The sequence below is a fragment of the Neoarius graeffei genome, chromosome 9 (genome assembly GCF_027579695.1).
Source record: "Neoarius graeffei isolate fNeoGra1 chromosome 9, fNeoGra1.pri, whole genome shotgun sequence".
Lineage (NCBI taxonomy): Eukaryota > Metazoa > Chordata > Actinopteri > Siluriformes > Ariidae > Neoarius > Neoarius graeffei.
In genome coordinates this window covers 66,899,127-66,918,055 of record NC_083577.1, presented here as the reverse complement: position 1 = coordinate 66,918,055, position 18,929 = coordinate 66,899,127, and the positions used below count along the sequence as shown (strand labels likewise).

General features: G+C 39.7%; 1 protein-coding gene across 1 annotated transcript in view; it reads left to right on the top strand.

Annotated features, from left to right (window-relative positions):
• The first annotated feature begins 251 nt into the window (after positions 1 to 251).
• Positions 252 to 18,929, top strand: part of cobll1b (cordon-bleu WH2 repeat protein-like 1b) — a 101,736-nt gene continuing 83,058 nt past the window's right edge. Inside the window, exons 1-2 of the mRNA XM_060930130.1 lie at positions 252 to 606; positions 853 to 945. Of these exons, the coding sequence (XP_060786113.1) occupies positions 566 to 606; positions 853 to 945 (134 nt within the window). The 5' untranslated portion in view covers positions 252 to 565. The remainder of the gene's footprint in view (positions 607 to 852; positions 946 to 18,929) is intronic.

Sequence of the window (18,929 nt, the reverse complement as noted above, 5' to 3'; positions counted from 1 at the left end):
ATTTTTCACAAAGAACTGTGCATAAGTAACTTTATTCAGTGAAGATAACCAGAAGCAGTGACACAATGACATATTAGCAGAAATATTCCTGGATTCTCCCTGTGTCCTGCATATCGTCTTTGTTGTACGTGGGCTTTAAGCACAGCACATTATTCACTGTTCATTTTTGCTAGGGCGGAAATTACTGTCCGGTCCCTGTTCCAGCGCAATGCGCATCGTGGACGCGTTGAGAAGCTGCGGACTGTGTGAGAGGGCTGAGGAGCGCAGGGGGGCGCTTATTGGCACACATTCGACCCCATCGTGTCATGACTGGAATATGTACTGTGCTGTCTTCCACTGCAGAGCTAAAGAGCAAGTGTGTGTGCAGGCGGGGATCTGAAACAGAGGAGCGACTGTTGAAGGACTGCTAGAGAAAGAGAGAGGGAAACCAAAATGGTAGGAGTTACAGGATTCTGAGTTTCAAAGGGACGCAGCTTGCTTGGGTGGGAAACGATGTGGAAAGCAGCGGGGCCGAGGAGCGGAAGTGCTGAATGGAAGTGACATTGTAACGGAGAGAGAGCGACTGATGAGAGTAGAGAACCGTGGTGAGGATCAAAGAGGAGCCGGGTAAGTTTCATAACTTGTGACACATTTTCTTTGCTAATTACAGAGCACTGATGTGCTCATTAGAATATTTTCCCCAGCAGTAACACTGCGGCTTTGTTCTAGACTGAGCGCACTGTTCCTGCCAGGTGAGCTCTGAAGGTGCGCAGTCAGGAAGCGCGCGCACAAGTGCGCATATGTGCGTGTATATGTGTGTGCGTGCGTGCGTTAGCTTGCTTTCCTTGCTTCAGCCTTGTTTTTGTTTTGCAGTCCGGAAGTTTGTGTAAGAGGCATGCAGCCGAGCAAAGGAATGGATGGAGAGGTTTGTCAGGACGCCCAGCACAGCCGCACCACGCACAAACGGTAGGCTACAGATTTCTGGACTGAGCAGGGGTTACTATTTACAATCTTTCACTCATTCTCATTATTACCATTCTGTCTATCTAATGCACAGCTTTTAATGGTCAATCCGGTCCTCAGACACTCCCAGCTAGGATATTTTCTTTCAGTTCCGAGTACACCTGAGCCAGGTAATCAGCTCCCTACAGCAGGATCTAACCACACCGTTGTTTACAAAGGCATGACCCGATTAAACCCACTGACTTTATTGGAGTGACAATGAAGAATGGAGCAAAATACTAATCCACCTCCATATAAAATGACATCTTGTAGCTACCTTGATATGCGTATGGTCAGGGTAGGGACATACCTATGCAACATTTGTTTGTCATCTAGCAAGCTACAAAAAAAAGAAGTCATACTTAATGTAAGCTTCATTTCAAATTCAAGAAGCTTTATTGTAATTCCAAACATTGTGCGTGTTAAGGGAACAAGTTTAACATTACTCAAAATATGTGACACACACGTTTGTCTCACTATCCTTGTGAGGACCTTCCTTCCATTAATGTAATTATTATTGCAGTTAATTAATGCTGTGCCTGCACCTAAACCTAACCTCAGGAATGAAAAGGAAACTTTTTGGATCTATCTATCTATCTATCTATCTATCTATCTATCTATCTATCTATCTATCTATCTATCTATCTAATTTATTTTATTTATTTATTTTTTTAATTAAAAAAAAAAGCACCACACAACAGCAGTTTCCTTGTGGGGACCATCCGAATGTCCCCACAAGGTCAAAATTGTCAGATTTTGCTATCCTTGTGGGGACATTTGGTCCTCAGTAGTATATAAAAACATGTGCGCACACACACGTTTGTCTCACTATCCTTGTGAGGACATTCCTTCCATTGATGTAATTATTATTGCAGCTAATTAATGCTGTGCCTGCATCTAAACCTAACCCTAACCTCAGTAAATCAATCAATCTATCTATCTATCTATCTATCTATCTATCTATCTATCTATCTATCTATCTATCTATCTATCTATCTATCTATCTATCTTTAAATTAAAAAAAAACACACCACACAACAGCAGTTTCCTTGTGGGGACCAACCAAATGCCCCCACAAGGTTGAAATTGTCAGATTTTGCTATCCTTGCGGGGACATTTAGTCCTCAGTGGTATATAAAAACACACACGTTTGTCTCACTATCCTTGTGAGGACCTTCCTTCCACTGACGCAATTATTATTACATTTAAGTCATGCTGTGCCTGCACCTAAACCTAACCTTAACCTCAGTAATGAAAAGGAAACTTTTTTGGCTCTTCTATCTATCTATCTATCTATCTATCTATCTATCTATCTATCTATCTATCTATCTATCTATCTATCTATCTATCTATCTATCTATCTATCTAAAAAAACACACCACACAACAGCAGTTTCCTTGTGGGGACCAACCAAATGTCCCCACAAGGTTGAAATTGTCAGATTTTGCTATCCTTGTGGGGACATTTGGTCCTCGGTAGTATATAAAACATACACACACACAAGAATAGAAATAAATAAGTAAAAATTGTAGCATAACATCCTTTGTAACAATGTAACAGTAGGCTTATGAACTATGCTAGTGTTACAAATTCAGTACAATTAGCGAATGGTAGCTTATATTGTACCACAGAAATCTAACGTTATGCTTCCAAATAATAAATACTGAGTCTGACCAGTGCTTGTTTGTTATGTTCAAGTGAGGACAGGGAATGGTATGCTTCTGTGTTCTCTCACGAAACTTGCTAGTTACCATCTTCCTTCCCACTGTCTGCAGACTTTCATCTTGGTCATGTGGAGCAGAAATAAAATTACCATGGGGCCAGTGTTATCACATTGTTGGCCTTTGCAATACAGATTTTTCAGTGTTTTGTGGTGTTTTGATGATTGGGTTATAAAATTATCCCCTAAATTCACAGGACCATTCAGTGGATCTAACCTTGCATTTCTCACTTTTAATATTACATCCTTTTGCTGTTAGTTTCACTGTAGATACTGGATAACTAATAGTAGTTATTACTGATAATAGCATGAGGAATAACTACATAGGAAGCTGGGATTTATGCGGTTAGTACAGGTCCATCAATAGCCATGATGTAGCAAAGATTTGTGAGCTTCTTTTGATATATTGTAAAGCAAATTAAACATGCAGTCACAGTGTATAGCATTATAATCGCAATATGATTTTTTTTTTAATCCAGTGCACTTCTAGAGTGCAACTCCAGCTTTCTACAGTGGAAATTTTAATAGACTTTCTAAATGGATGATTCAGTATTTACTGTATCTGTCTTTGTTTCAACACTTAATTGTCCAGAACCATCCATTTCCAACCTGGCAACAGACATTCAATGTGAAGTGCATTCTGTCTGCTTTAAAGAAACAACACTGCAATGATATACTTCAGGTATTTACATAATAGATGTTTCATTTTGAGGATTAAGGGCTAAAGGAATAAAGCACCACAAAATGGAACGAAATTACTAGAGTAGAGATTCAGTTATACCATTATAATCTGTAAACTGTAAATTAGTTTCTTTGTCTGCTACCCCCATGTCTGTCTCTTTCTGTTTCAAGCACACACACACCTACCAACATACCCCCCCCCCCCCACACACACACGTTACTTGTCAGTGAGGTCAAGTGTATTCAAAGATGACTCTTTAAAGTGGCATGCATGTTTGTTGTGCAGTATTATCTGGTTATATCGCTGTTTGTGACTTTCTAGCTTTAATTAGCCAAACATCCCGGTTCTTGCAGGCTTTTACACAACCTTTAACCCTGTTTCCTGCCCCAAAGCAGAGCAGATCGTGGGAAACAGACCATAGGGAAGAGAGTCAGGAATCATCGTATTACATACATTATAGTTCTTCTAATTTGTGTGAATATTCTATCAGGAAATCAACCCTTACATAAGCTTTAAAGGTGCATGTCTTATCTAATCAAGAATCATTTCTTCAGAGATGGTTGGGAATTGCACCACCGCTTGTTTATTCAGGCAAATCACATAAGACAGATAATATCTTTAACATTCCAACAGAACCAAGAAGCCACAGGATGTGTTAGCTATATGAAGAAGATATAAGTACAGAAGTATGATGCTGAAGTTGGCTGAATAGTTCAGTGTCTATGGTCATGAATGCAAGGCAGTATGTTTGAAATTAGTGCTCTGGTTCAGTTTGCTGAGAATGAAGGAAGCCGTCAGCAGTTCAGTAGCTGGAAGTGTTTTCTCTGGGTGTGGCTTTCAAACGGCTGTCACTCTGTTCATGAAGTTTATCCAGAAATACTAGAAATGCTATTATAGTTTTGCTGTTTGGCAAATGGATTGTTGATTATATCTGATGTCAGACATAGGTCACTCTTTTCGTGCAACCTCTCTTTTGCTTTCTTTCCTTCTCTATCTGTGCATCTCTACCATTGTCGGTCCAGTGTCATTCAAAGTGAGGTGGAGAATTTTTTTTTCTATTTATGGGTAGCTTTTTTTTTTTGTTTGGTTTGGTTTTTTTTTAATAAGAGCATACTTTTGCTTCTAGAAATATCTGATGTTCATTGTCAGGGGACTTCTAGTAGGACAAAGGGATTTTCTAATGCCCTAATTGCAGGGAGATGATTGTGTAATATGGGTGCAGAGCTTTGGTGCCTCTGGAACTGCTGCCTAATGCTGACTGTGGTGAAAGTGTGTGGTAAAACTGTGTGGAAATCCAACCTGGCCTTAGTCCTTCAAGTACATCTGTGCTGCACTACCCCACACACACACTCCTCTGTCAGTGCTGCTTCCATGGTAATGGCTTTTGATGACTGAGTTTCCTCAAATCAAGATAGATTAACTATCGTGCCTGTTCCATCACTTATACCAGTCCAGTGTGTGAAACTTCAGGTGTTTGAGGGGAGTATGGGTAATGAAATGTATTTTGCACTGCTGGAGCTGGCAGGCTCTCTCTCATGACAGCTGGCCTTGGAATTTGCCGATGAGAAAGCCAAAAGTGTGGGCTATTCTTCACCTATGATGTCATTTATTCTTTTACTCAGTACCAGAAGATCACCATGGATACAGTTATTTGTGAATCACAGCACTGGGCATTTGGGTACTGTGAATTCTGGCTAATGTTTTCATTCTTTTCATTTTCTTGCACTCCACCCCAATTGTTTACACACACATGCTCTAATTAAAGACTAGCGATCATAATTACTGTGAATGTGAAGTGGCAAACATGAAGAAAGAGTAGGGATGGGTAAATAATCCATTCCTATATGCATTATAATTCCATTATAAGTGCCAACATCTACAGTTTAGCCGTAGAATTAAGAATTCTTGACAGTGATAGATGGGGAGAGAGCTGAAAACCTAATGTCTTCTGCTTTTTAAGATACAGTGGTGCTTGAAAGTTTGTGAACCCTTTAGAATTTTCTATATTTCTGCATAAATATGACCTAAAACATCATCAGATTTTCACACAAGTCCTAAAAGTAGATAAAGAGAACCCAGTTAAACAAATGAGACAAAAGTATTATACTTGGTCATTTATTTATTGAGGAAAGTGACCCAATATAACATATCTGTGAGTGGCAAAAGTATGTGAACCTTTGCTTTCAGTATCTGGTGTGACCCCCTCGTGCAGCAATAACTGCAACTAAACATTTTTGGTAACTGTTGATCAGTCCTGCACACCGGCTTGGAGGAATTTTAGCCCATTCCTTCCATACAGAACAGCTTCAACTCTGGATTTTTGGTGGGTTTCCTCACATGAATGGCTTGCTTCAGGTCCTTCCACAACATTTCGATTGTATTAAGGTCAGGACTTTGACGTGGCCATTCCAAAACATTAACTTTATTCTTCTTTAACCATTCTTTGGTAGAACGACTTGTGTACTTAGGGTCGTTGTCTTGCTGCAGGACCCACCTTCTCTTGAGATTCAGTTCATGGACAGATGTCCTGACATTTTTCTTTAGAATTCGCTGGTATAATTCAGAATTCATTGTTCCATCAATGATGGCAAGCCGTCCTGGCCCAGATGCAGCAAAACAGCCCCAAACCATGATACTACCACCACCATGGTATCCTACAGATGGGATAAGGTTCTTATGCTGGAATGCAGTGTTTTCCTTTCTCCAAACACAATGCTTTTCATTTAAACCAAAAAGTTCTATTTTGGTCTCATCTATCCACAAAACATTTTTCCAGTAGCCTTCTGGCTTGTCCATGTGATCTTTAGCAAGCTGCAGATGAGCAGCAATGTTTTTTTTGGAGAGCAGTGGCTTTCTCCTTGCAACCCTGCCATGCACACCATTATTGTTCAGTGTTCTCCTGATGGTGGACTCATGAACCAATTAGCCAATGTGAGAGAGGCCTTCAGTTGCTTAGAAGTTACCTTGGGGTCCTTTGTGACCTCACCGACTATTACACGCCTTGCTCTTGGAGTGATCTTTGTTGGTCGACCACTCCTGGGGAGGGTAACAATGGTCTTGAATTTCCTCCATTTGTACACAATCTGTCTGACTGTGGATTGGTGGAGTCCAAACTCTTTAGAGATGGTTTTGTAACCTTTTCCAGCCTGATGAGCATCAACAACACTTTTTCTGAGGTCTTCAGAAATCTCCTTTGTTCATGCGATGATACACTTCCACAAACATGTGTTGTGAAGATCAGACTTTGATAGATCCCTGTTCTTTAAATGAAACAGGGTGCCCACTCACACCTGATTGTCATCCCATTGATTGAAAACACCTGACTCTAATTTCACCTTCAAATTAACTGCTAATCCTAGAGGTTCACATACTTTTGCCACTCACAGATACGTAATATTGGATCATTTTCCTCAATAAATAAATGACCGGCGGCACGGTGGTGTAGTGGTTAGCGCTGTCGCCTCACAGCAAGAAGGTCCTGGGTTCGAGCCCCATAGCCGGCGAGGGCCTTTCTGTGCGGAGTTTGCATGTTCTCCCCGTGTCCGCGTGGGTTTCCTCCGGGTGCTCCGGTTTCCCCCACAGTCCAAAGACATGCAGGTTAGGTTAACTGGTGACTCTAAATTGACCGTAGGTGTGAATGTGAGTGTGAATGGTTGTCTGTGTCTATGTGTCAGCCCTGTGATGACCTGGCGACTTGTCCAGGGTGTACCCCGCCTTTCGCCCGTAGTCAGCTGGGATAGGCTCCAGCTTGCCTGTGACCCTGTAGAAGGATAAAGCGGCTAGAGATAATGAGATGAGATGAGATGAAATAAATGACCAAGTATAATATTTTTGTCTCATTTGTTTAACTGGGTTCTCTTTATCTACTTTTAGGACTTGTTTGAAAATCTGATGATGTTTTAGGTTATATTTATGCAGAAATATAGAAAATTCTAAAAGATTCACAAACTTTCATGGACCACTGTAAAGCAGCAGTCAGACTGTAAATAAATTTGCTCAGTGCAAAGATACAAGATGATGATTTTAAGACAGTTACTGTGTCCTGTGTATGTCATTAGTCAGCATGATTTGATCCATTACCACTACTGTAGTAGTAGCTGTCCCATAAGTTTTGTCAAGTCAATTCAAGTCAATTTATTTATATAGTACATTTAAAAAAACAACAGGAGTTGACCCAAAGTGCTTTACAGGCATAGTTAGTAATAAACTTAAAAACATAGCCTAGCTAGGCTTATAGCTCAGAGCTGAGGCACCACAGAATTACAGCTGGAATAAATACAGAAGAGAATATATAATAACAACAATGATAATAGTACAAGAACAAATAATAATAAAAGCAGTGCAAAGTTGTAAAAAAGGAAAAATCACTAAAAAAAAGCACATAAGTTTTGTGCGTCTATACCCTCATCCAACGGGTGTTGTAGCAATGGCCACACACTGTCACTGGCTGTCCATCGCTAGTGATGATGACTGCTTCATTAGGATGCGCAGAAACGCAGATGGGCCGCAATGCCTTCTTTCTCCTTTCCTAATGAAGCGCCTTGCACAGTAAGGTAAGACAAACAATGTTGTGCCCCCATCGTGTTGTCTCTCTGGACCTCCAGACCTAATGCCAAGTGGTGCACAAAAGTGCCACAGACCTGACAGGTATGGAAGTTGCCCCGCGGTGACAACTGATTTGCCGAGTGATGTCATCTGTTGGCCATTTGAGTGACTCTTCCGCATGCCATCAGGTGGTGTGCCATTGACCCTGTTGGGTTCATCTGCCACATTGTGCGTCTATACCTTCATCCAATGGGAGTTGTAGCAATGGCCACACTCTGTCTCCTGCTGTCCATCGCTATCGATGATGACTGCTTCATTAGGATGCGCAGAAACGCAGATGGGCCACGACGCCTTCTTTCTCCTTTCCTAATGAAGCGCCTTGTACAGTAAGGTAAGACAAATGATGTCGTGCCCTCATCATGTTGTCTCTCTGGACCTCCAGACCTGATGCCAAGTGGTGTACAAAAGTGCCACAGACCTGACGGGTATGGAAGTTGCCCCGCAGTGACAACTGACTTGCTGAGCGATACCATCCGTTGGCCATTTGAGTGACTGTTCCGCATGCCATCAGGTGGTGTGCCATTGACCCTGTTGGGTTCATCTGCCACATTGTACCGAAAAGTGTCCTGCTGCCAGCGCCTTATAGGTGATGTGATATTTAACCCATAGCTGGAACCCAGGCAGATGCTACCACTCTGGGTCAGAGCGGACCTGGGAGCAACAATGACTAAGGGGTGACTCCACTTTCCCCAGTACTCAAGTCCTCCTGGACCTGAGACTCACCACCGGTTGCAGTTTAAAGTCATACCCAAGACTAAGGCCACAATCATGCCCCTTTTCCACCAAAGCAGTTCCAGGGCTGGTTCGGGGCCAGTGCTTAGTTTGGAACCGGGTTTTCTGTTTCCACTGACAAAGAACTGGCTCTGAGGCCAGAAAAACTGGTTCCAGGCTAGCACCAGCTCTTTGCTGGGCCAGAGGAAAGAACCGCTTACGTCAGCGGAGTTGTTAAGACCAACAACAATAGCAAGACTGCGAAAGGTCGCCATTTTTAAGCGACGAGAAGCAGCAGCTATACAAACGCGAAGTCATCCATTATTGTTGTTGTTATTGTTGCTGCTTCTTCTTCTCCGTGTTGTTGTTGCTTCGATGTTCGCGCCAAGGTTTATGCAAACACAGCGACGTAACTGACGTATACAGTGACGTAATGACGTGGCTTCCCTTAGCACCCTGAGCTATGGAAAAGCAAATTGGTTCCTAGCTGGCTCACAAGTTGAACGAGTTGTGAACCAGCACCAGCACTGGCCCCGAACCAGCCCTGGAACTGATTTGGTGGAAAAGGGGTATCTGAGACTTTAATTTACCCTTTGATGCAAAACATATGCACACCCCTTCTAATGCACAACATGGGTCAAAAATGACCCGCATTCATTTTCCAGGTTATTTCATGCTGACTGAGTTTTTCTATGCTCTATCTTTTGAAATCAATTTATTTTATGATTGAATATTCCAAGTATTCTTTAAATATATTGTTTTTAATTACCACAAATCATTAATTTAATTTTTTCTTTCCTACTTTATGAACAAAAATACTTTTTATATTACTACACATGGGTCATCCAAGTGTGATTTAAAATTAAATGTCTTAATACTATAATAATAATTTGTTTCAAGTAATTACTTTAGCAGTGAATGGGGCCAGTTATTTATTTATTAACTATGTAGTTAGCTAAGCCAACTACAATAAAATTAGCTAACTAAAGTAGAATATGTCAACAGCTAGGTAGCTAATAGTAATTACTTGTAACTTTCTGACAAGTAATCTACTCACTCTCAAGGTAACCTAAACATAATCAATTTTTTTCTAAGGTAATGTGAGAACAATTGAAAAACATTACTTACATGTATTCGATGGGCAAAGGGCGCTGTGCTGAGCTGTGAAATGTCTGACACAAGCACAATTCACAGTTCCCACCAAATGCTGTAGTAAATGCATGCGGGTCATTTCTGACCCATGTGTGTAAACTTGATGTAGAATTACAAAAGCTGTGCTTGTTCATAACTTAAGAAAGGAAAAATAAAAATGATGATTTGTGCTAAACAAAAACAAGATATTTACTGCATATTTGGAAAAGTAAATGACAAAATGAATTTATTTCAAAAGTATCTCATAGAAACACTCAGCCATACATGAAATAACCTGGAAAATGAATGCAGGTCATTTTTGACCCATGTTGTGCATTAGAAGGGTAGTGATACAAAAAGGGTTTTTATTCAGAAAGTAAGAAAGGAAAAAATAAAATAAGGATGTATGATGATCAAAAACAAGTTAATTGAGGAATACCTTGAATACTGAATGATGGAATTAATTTATTGCAAAGATATAGAAGATAAAAACTCAGCCGGGTCACTTTTGACCCATGTTTTGCATCAAAGGGTTAAAAAAAAAAAAGTCTGACACTACCAGAACTGTCAGCTGTCTTTGGTTGCAATGGCACTAAATCGACCATCACAATATACATTTTGAGACCACTGACATCAACCCATGACCAAAGAATGCACAAATATTCTGACAACAAAATTGTATTAAAAATCAACCAGTGTAAACCCAGCCTTACTGAATACTTTTGCTTTGCTCCATCTTTCTGTAAGTGGGTGGGGACTGTGGTATCCTGAGTCTGGACATTTGCCTTGTCATTGTCTCCTGTTGCTTAGTGCCCAGAGAAAAATATATAGGCGTCTTGTCGAATAACATAGTCTTTTTGTGGTAAAATTCTGTTGGTCTTTTGTTCTGTTTGCCTGCTAGGATTTTCTTGTTACCAATGTTGGAACCTCTGTAATTCACTTTTGAGAGATTTTGCACTGTACGTAGGCTTCTGGGTTTTTTTTCTTCTTTTTTTTTTTAAATCAACATTACTAATTTCTGATGAAAAAAAAGAACAGTAAAACACAGTTAAGAAATTCTATTTGTGGTGATAAATCAGAATGATAATTAATTAATTGTTCTTTAGTCTGTCTCTCTGGTTTTCCTGTAAATAGAACCCTCTTACACAGGCTTAGGTTGTAGAACACATAGAAATGTAGAAACCTTAACCCAGTGGCACACTGAATTAAAATCAGACTATGAAGTGCCTATGCATTTCCATCCGCAGGTAAGATAAATATTTAAGTTAGAATTTCTGTTAAATTTTTGTTTGCCTTAAATATTTGCAGGCCTTTAGAGTAGCCTAAAATAATTGTGACTACATAGAAAATTTATTTCCAGGTCATGAAATATATGTTTAATATACTAATATGAGTTACAGGGGTGTACATAAATAAAACTCCCCCAGAAGTCTGCATAATGCTCGCTCTGTGTGCACGTGCCATACATCTACAGTACATACCATATGTCATGACTGTTCCACATACCACACAGACATGCATATACACCCCCCCAAACCGTCTCTCTCTCTCTCTCTCTCTCTCTCTCTCTCTCTCTCTCTCTCTCTCTCAATAGCCCCATTTAACACCACTAGGTCTGGTACTGTTTTTCTGAGGTCTGAAGGAAAACATTTCGATGGACCCTAATGGACCCTAAAAGAGAGTGTAAGTGCATGTGTACCATTCTGTTCTGCTCAAGGTGTTGAGACTCATTCTGTTTTAGTCGTTGTCTATTCTGGGCAGAACTGCAAGGTTCTATGGTGAATTATTTAGAAGGAAAAAGACATAACATGGATTGGGGAAACTAATTAAAGTAAATAGGATTTTTTGGGGGAGATAATTAGGTGCTCATTGAGGGACAGAAGGTTGTATTTAGGGAGAAAATGAGGTGACATTAGTGCAGACTGGGCTGTCTTTGTTTTGCTTTTGGACACAGAGTAATGAACATAAACCTAAAGAGCATTGCACATGGTCTCAATGGAAATTATAGGGGTTCAGAGAAAGACACGGTTAATAACTACATTCTTGAAGATGTCATGTGTGATTTCAGCGTGTGTGTGAATTCCTCATGTGTGACGTGTGTTTTTTGGCAGCACTACTAGAGCCCGTGATTTATCGCCATTGTGTATCTGGACAACCGGCCTAAAAGCAAACACACGCGCGCACACGCACGCACACACACACACACACACACACACACACACACACACACACACATATCAGGCCACACATTTCCTTTCGACACATGGAGACCCAATTCTGACACAGACTCAATACTTACACAATTATACACTCACGCACACATTAAAACACACAAACATGCAGGAATGAAATGATGCATCATCAAAGCATGTTTGGTATGGCTACAGTACAAAAGCCTGAGAAGAAACTGAAAAGGGAAGAAACTGAAAAGAGAAAAGGCTATAGTGAACACTTAGATATGACTAGTTTAGAAAAGCACAGTTTTCTTCTACGTTACGATGCAAATACAGATGCAAATTTTATATACATTTTAGGTAGTAGTCTGTCAATATAATAATAAGAGATATCACAAAACCTATATCACAAAACTTGTTCACAATTCATGATATACACTCAGCATCCACTTTAATAGCAACAGCTGTACACCTGCTCATTTGTGCAGTTACCCAATCAGTCAAACATGTGGCAGCAGCAGCACACTGCAGAAAATCATGCAGATACAGGTCCAGAGCTTCACTTAATGTTCACATCACACATTAGAATCTGGGAAAATATGGCATGGTTGTTGGTGCCAGATAGGCTGGTTTAGAACCCATTGATCTCCTGGAATTTCACACACAACAGTCTCTAGAGTTGAAACAGAATGCTGATTTTATATATTGTGCTGCTGCCATGTGATCGACTGCACAGGTGTACAGGTGTTCATATTAAAGTCGATGGTGAGTGTATATACACACACACACACATTGTAGGGTTCTAACTACACCAAAATATCAGCGTAGTGGCACCAGTCATAACGGCTGGCACCAGTCATAAGCTCATGGGTTCTATATGCTCGGAGAAGCATTCTAGTGCATTTCCTGGCACTTGCAGTCACTCTTTTTTAATAATGTTAATGAGATTTTTTTTTTTGCCAAAAGTTGCTGTGATTGTTTTTGATTGAAGACTTATTATAATTAATATTCAACTACATTGGTGACATATTTATGGAATAAGAATAAAACAGCCAGTTGATGTTCACCAAGTGTCAGCTTTATTTTCAGCTTCAACCATTCAACTACAATACATAACTCTCCAGATCTAACTCATATCATACCTTCCCCTATTGACCATTACTCCGACAGTTTCAATGCACCATGTTACATCATAAAATAAAATAAAAAATGCCAGGGACCAGCATGTATTACGTGCATGGCGCATAAGTGCCTTTTAACATGGATGGCACTTTACTGCGAGCACAGCATAAGGAAGGAGGTAAAGTGGACTAGCATGATGAGTGACAATCTCCATACGGAAATACTCGGGCAGCTATGCATTGGGCGCTTACATGGACAGAGAGTGGAGTATGTCCAAATTGTTCATGTGCAACCACGTGACAAAAACAGTGACGTAAGCACCCGCCGCTATGTCAGATGATATACAAATCCAAAGTGCAAGGACATGTACATAAGTAGTATATTTTATTAACATATTTTGAGATTCTAATTATTCTTGTTTTTATATTATTAACCCAACAATCCTTTATATTTCCAATAATAAAGATCTTTGACAAAATAGAGTACAAATACAGTCTAAAAGCATACAATAAAAACATCACTAAGAAAGTAATACTATTTTATGCTAATTCTATTTTCTTTTTATAGACAAAGTAAAATCACACAAATCAAAAGGAAACATCGATGGAGATAAAGAACACAAGGCACAGCATACTTTGGCAATCTTATCAAGTTAAACCAGCTTCCAATATTTTTTTTTTCTTAAAGGGGAACTGAAGTCATTTTTAAACTTGCTTTATTTCTTAATTAACGTGTTATTCAATTACGTTTTCGGTTTTAGTAACCTTATATCGTGACTCGTATTGGCATATTATATTACACTTATCAGCCTTTTCGGTTTTTAGCCATGTTGAATGTAGTTCGTATGGTCCACGGCAGGCGTCGCTTATCCACGCGATTTTCACAAAACTTGTGCGAGACTTCAAACGTGAAGTGTCAGCGCTACCATTTTGAAAACTGTTTACACAGCGGCCAGATCGCCATATCATTCCAATTTAGATTAATTTCAAGATTTGCCAGCTTCATCAGTGATGAGATTATTCCATATGACTTCGAACCAACGTGGAGTAGAGAAGAGTTGGAAAGACAACAGGATAAGGACGAGTCCATCGCGCTGGTATGTACGTTATTACTGTCGCACAATTAAAACGTGCCAGATCAAGCGGCTGGTGGGTTTTCAAAATAATAAATACATGCATGTGTTTTTGTGATAAATACATATTATACTGAGCGCATTTCCCACATAATCCTCACTAAGATTTTGGACAGCACTACAAAATGGCGTCCCCACTATATAGTGCCCTATATAGTGAGTAGGGAGCGATTTCAGACACGGAAAACTTCCGGCTTGATTACGTCAGCATTTGAAGGAGGGCGCGCGTGTCTTTTGACAACGTTGGCAGATGTTGGTCACTTTGATTTCCGCTGTACGTTTTACTTCCATCCTACGATGTCTCGCACAGGTCTCAGCGAATCTCATTTATGGCCATTGCTTTGACATATGGACTGATATATTACATAGCATATTTAAAACACTCATAACTTGCAATAGCAGTGACAGAATAGCTGTCAGAAATGCGTTCCTACATTTTATAAAATTAGATAAACAGAATTTTGATAATAAAAAATTTGCCTTCAGTTCCCCTTTAAGTTCCACCAATTAACAAGTCATATCTCTATTGCACTGCTCCATTTGAGATAATAGTGTAACCCAGTGAGTTCCGTCTGGCAACCACTTTGATGGTGCGTCTCTGCTTGGAGGGTTTCAGGCACAATTTCATTTGACTCTGTTACGTCTGTAAAACAATAAAGTAAAAGGAAGTTATTGAGTTACTGGAATGACATTGCTAATATCTCACCTGGCAAAATTGACCCACATTGTTCTTGTGTATCCAAACTCGCTAAGATTTGCGCTGCTTCTAATCTGGCTTTCTTGGCAGATCTTTCATTTATCCTGTTGCTTCGTGATACTGCGAGATGAGTTTTCGTCTTGATCTTATCGTGTCCTAATCTGAGTGTTGGTGCCCAAACTGGATTTGTTTTATTGCATGGGTTTTCCAGTGCTCCTGCAAGGTGAGAAGCAGAGTGTTCGCGTTAAAGCTCAAAAGTTCAATTTAATCAGCAGAAAACAGTTTTAATTAGCAATGAACTCTTGCCAAATATAAAGTGGTCACCACATATGCAGGTGTAATTAGCTTTCTCCTCAGTTAAGTTCTTACGATGTATGTTTTTGAACCATGGCGTTCTTCATCTGTTTTGTTGTGGTTTGTAATTATTTTGGGAATTCTGAAGAACCGTTTCTCTTTGTCACGAGTAGCATTATTACTGCAATTACAGTATATCCCGCACACAAAGTAGGCATTGCCTTTCTTCAAAGGCAATGAAACCAAAAGAAAATCATGAAGCATTGCAGCAGCTCACACATGAAGTGTTGGTTCCTGGTTATTGTTTTCCATCCAACATGGCGGACTTACGGGTGGGGATGTCAGGCATGACGTCACTTGCACACAAAGAATGTGGAACATTTGCGTGGTGACACGCTGACGCCGCCGTGTGGGGATAACAAGAGAAAATTAAACAAAAGACCACATTTTCAAGATTGACAAGTCTTTTTATTTGTGTAATGGCAACTTTTACAGGCGTGTCCACAATATTGTGGGCATAGCGGTAAGGAACCATTGCATATTGGCCCGATACGCTGAAAAGGCCTAGTTAGAACCCTGCAATTATTGGTTTTGCTTACAGTATGCCAGTGAAACAGTAGAGCCACATTAAAATCACCCATGAAAAAATGAATATATATAAAAGCTAGAATGGCACTCCATCAAGCCACATTTTCAGATTTGCATCAAAATCTAATCAATTGTTCCATTGCCCATGGCCCGCCTTTCCTCAAAATACTGTATGTTCACTACTTTTTGAGTTACGTTAGGGAAAGACAAACAAACAAACAAACAAACAAACAGAGGTGAAAACATAATGTCCTCCAACAATCTTAGCAGAGGTAATTTTCATTTCATTTCATTTTATTTGAAAGGGACCATATGCAATTAAAAACATAAATGTTGCCATTTGATGCATTGCACCAGAGTTAGCCTTAGGCTAATTTACATCTGCAGTCCCTACTTAAAAATACACATGGCACAGATAAAATTACTCAGCAAGTGTTGACATGAAGAATACAAATAAAAACAATACAGATAAAACATCAAATATCACTCAGCAAGTATTGACATAAAGAGTACAGATAAAAAAATAATAATAATAATGGACCATCTTGGGAAATTAACCTTTGAATATAGAAATTTAGTATATATTATAACATCCAATTATTCATAACTTTCAGGCTTGCAGTAGAACCTATGCTGGGAATACGGGGGATGAGGTGGGAATACAGCCCGATTGGAATGCCAATCTATTCCAGGGCAGTATGCATTGCACACACACATTTACACACTCATTGACACCTCAGGGCAATTTTAGAGTAAATAATTGGCCGACTGGTGGGAGGAAACTGAAAACATGGATGAAACTCACATGGATGCAAAGAGAACATTGGAAACCCCACAGACTGTAGCCCAAGCTCAGGACTCTGGAGCTGTGTGGCAACCATATACCACCCTAAATAATTCATATTAATGAAGCAATATGATGAACATATACTGTTTCTGGCAATTTAGGAAAGCTTGATTTTCAGTTGTTCTTGTTTTACTGCCATGCAAGAAAGCAACTGCTGTAGCAAATTAGAATTCATCACATAATATAAATATTTTATGAAGTAAATCATGTGGTACAAATGGAAACTTTGCAGAGCTGAATTAGAAAATTACTGGTTATTTATATAAGTCTATAACTATATTACAGTGATACAACTATATTACAATTATATTGCCCCATTTTGGACCAAAATAATTATTCTTGTTCAATTCCTGTAAATTTATTCAGCATTTAGGGTAAAACACTAAAAAAAGAAGTGCTAGGGAAGTGTGGAATTTTTGTCTGCTTTGTGTTTTTATTTGAAGCCACCAATCATGTGATCTGCTACTAGCTGCTGTTTCTTTGGCGAGTATTTCTGCACAGACAATGCACCTTTGTCTTTGAAGAAAGGATGCTGTGTAATGGCTATAATTATGACTCCAGAAGCAACAACGTTTTTTCTGTACCTCTGTAAATGTTGGCTTTTTACTACAACCCCACTTCCAATACAGTTGGGATGCTGTGTAAACTGTAAATGAAAACAGAATGCGATAATTTGCAAATCAGGGAAACCCTATATTTCATTGAAAATAGTACAAAGACAATATATCAAATGTTGAAACTGAAAAATGTTATTGTTTTTTGAAAAATAAGTGCTCATTTTGAATTTAATGTCAGCAGCACATTTCAGAAAAGTTGGGACGGGGACAACAAAAGACTGAAAAAGTGGTGTAATGCTAAAAAAAGAAATAACAATAATTTGGTTAAACAGCAACAGGTCAGCAACATGATTGGGTATAAAAAGAGCATCCCAGAGAGACCGAGTCTCTTAGAAGTAAAGATGAGGAGGGGTTCGCCACTCCGTGAAAGACTGCGTGGGCAAACAGTGCAACAATTTAAGAACTAGAAAAGCACTCGGAGAGCGCAGACCTCCGCCAAGAATCCTTTAAAAAAATCTGGGATCCAGAAGGTGATCTGGATCACCACCAAAATGTAATGGATTGTTACTTGTGGCCAGTCACACCTCTGGAAAAAATTTCAGAGCAATCCGTTCATAACTTTTTCCGTAATGTTGCTAACAGACAAACCAACCAACAAACAAACAAACCAACGCTACCGAAAACATAACCTCCTTGGTGGAGGTAATAACATTTCTCAGTGTAAAACTGCAAAGAATTTGGGGATCACATCATCTACGGTACATAATCTCATTAAAATATTCAGAGAATCTGGAGAAATCTCTGTATGTACAGTGGTGCTTGAAAGTTTGTGAACCCTTTAGAATTTTCTATAGTTCTGCAAAAATATTACCTAAAACATTATCAGATTTTCATGCAAGTCCTGAAAGTAGATAAAGAGAACCCAGTTAAACAAATGAGACAAAAATATTATACTTGGTCATTTATTTACTGAGGAAAATGATCCAATATTACATATCTGTGAGTGGCAAAAGTATGTGAACCTCTAGGATTAGCAGTTAATTTGAAGGTGAAATTAGAGTCAGGTGCACACATGCAAACTCCTCACCTTTCGGCGAAATTCGCCGTTTTGGTCCCAAAATAGGTCACTTGTGTGAATCGTGTAGATCCGAAGAGTTTTTTTTTGGGGGGGGTAGGCAGGCTACAACGCTATTGTTGCCAAACATTTCACTTACAAGGTTACAGCCAATCGAGATAAACAGTTACTAACACGCTTCTTTTCCATTGGAGTTCTGATCAGCTGGTGCGCAACCCACTGCTGGTTGCCAGTCCTCGCTTACGAATATTCCACAGATTCAGACCGCAAAGTCACCTTTTTATAGAGAGATCTGGCAACCTCATCTCGCGACTGAATCTGAATACCAATGGAACAGTTTCCAGCGCGCTCGGGGGTGAATAACCATGGGCGGATCTACCGGGGTGGCATATGCCACTCTAAAAGAAAGCCTTGCCACCCCTGCTGCTACCCCAGTTGGCAGCGACGAATTCAAAGAAAAATTACGGACAATTTGACATTTACGTGCGCGAATTTCCAATGTCCGACTGCGGCGAATGCAGCACGAGATAACGCCAGAGATTGGTTGTTTTGGAAAATTGAGAGGCGCGAAGCGAGGGAGCCAGGAGTCGCGAGGAAAGGAGACACGGGAGGA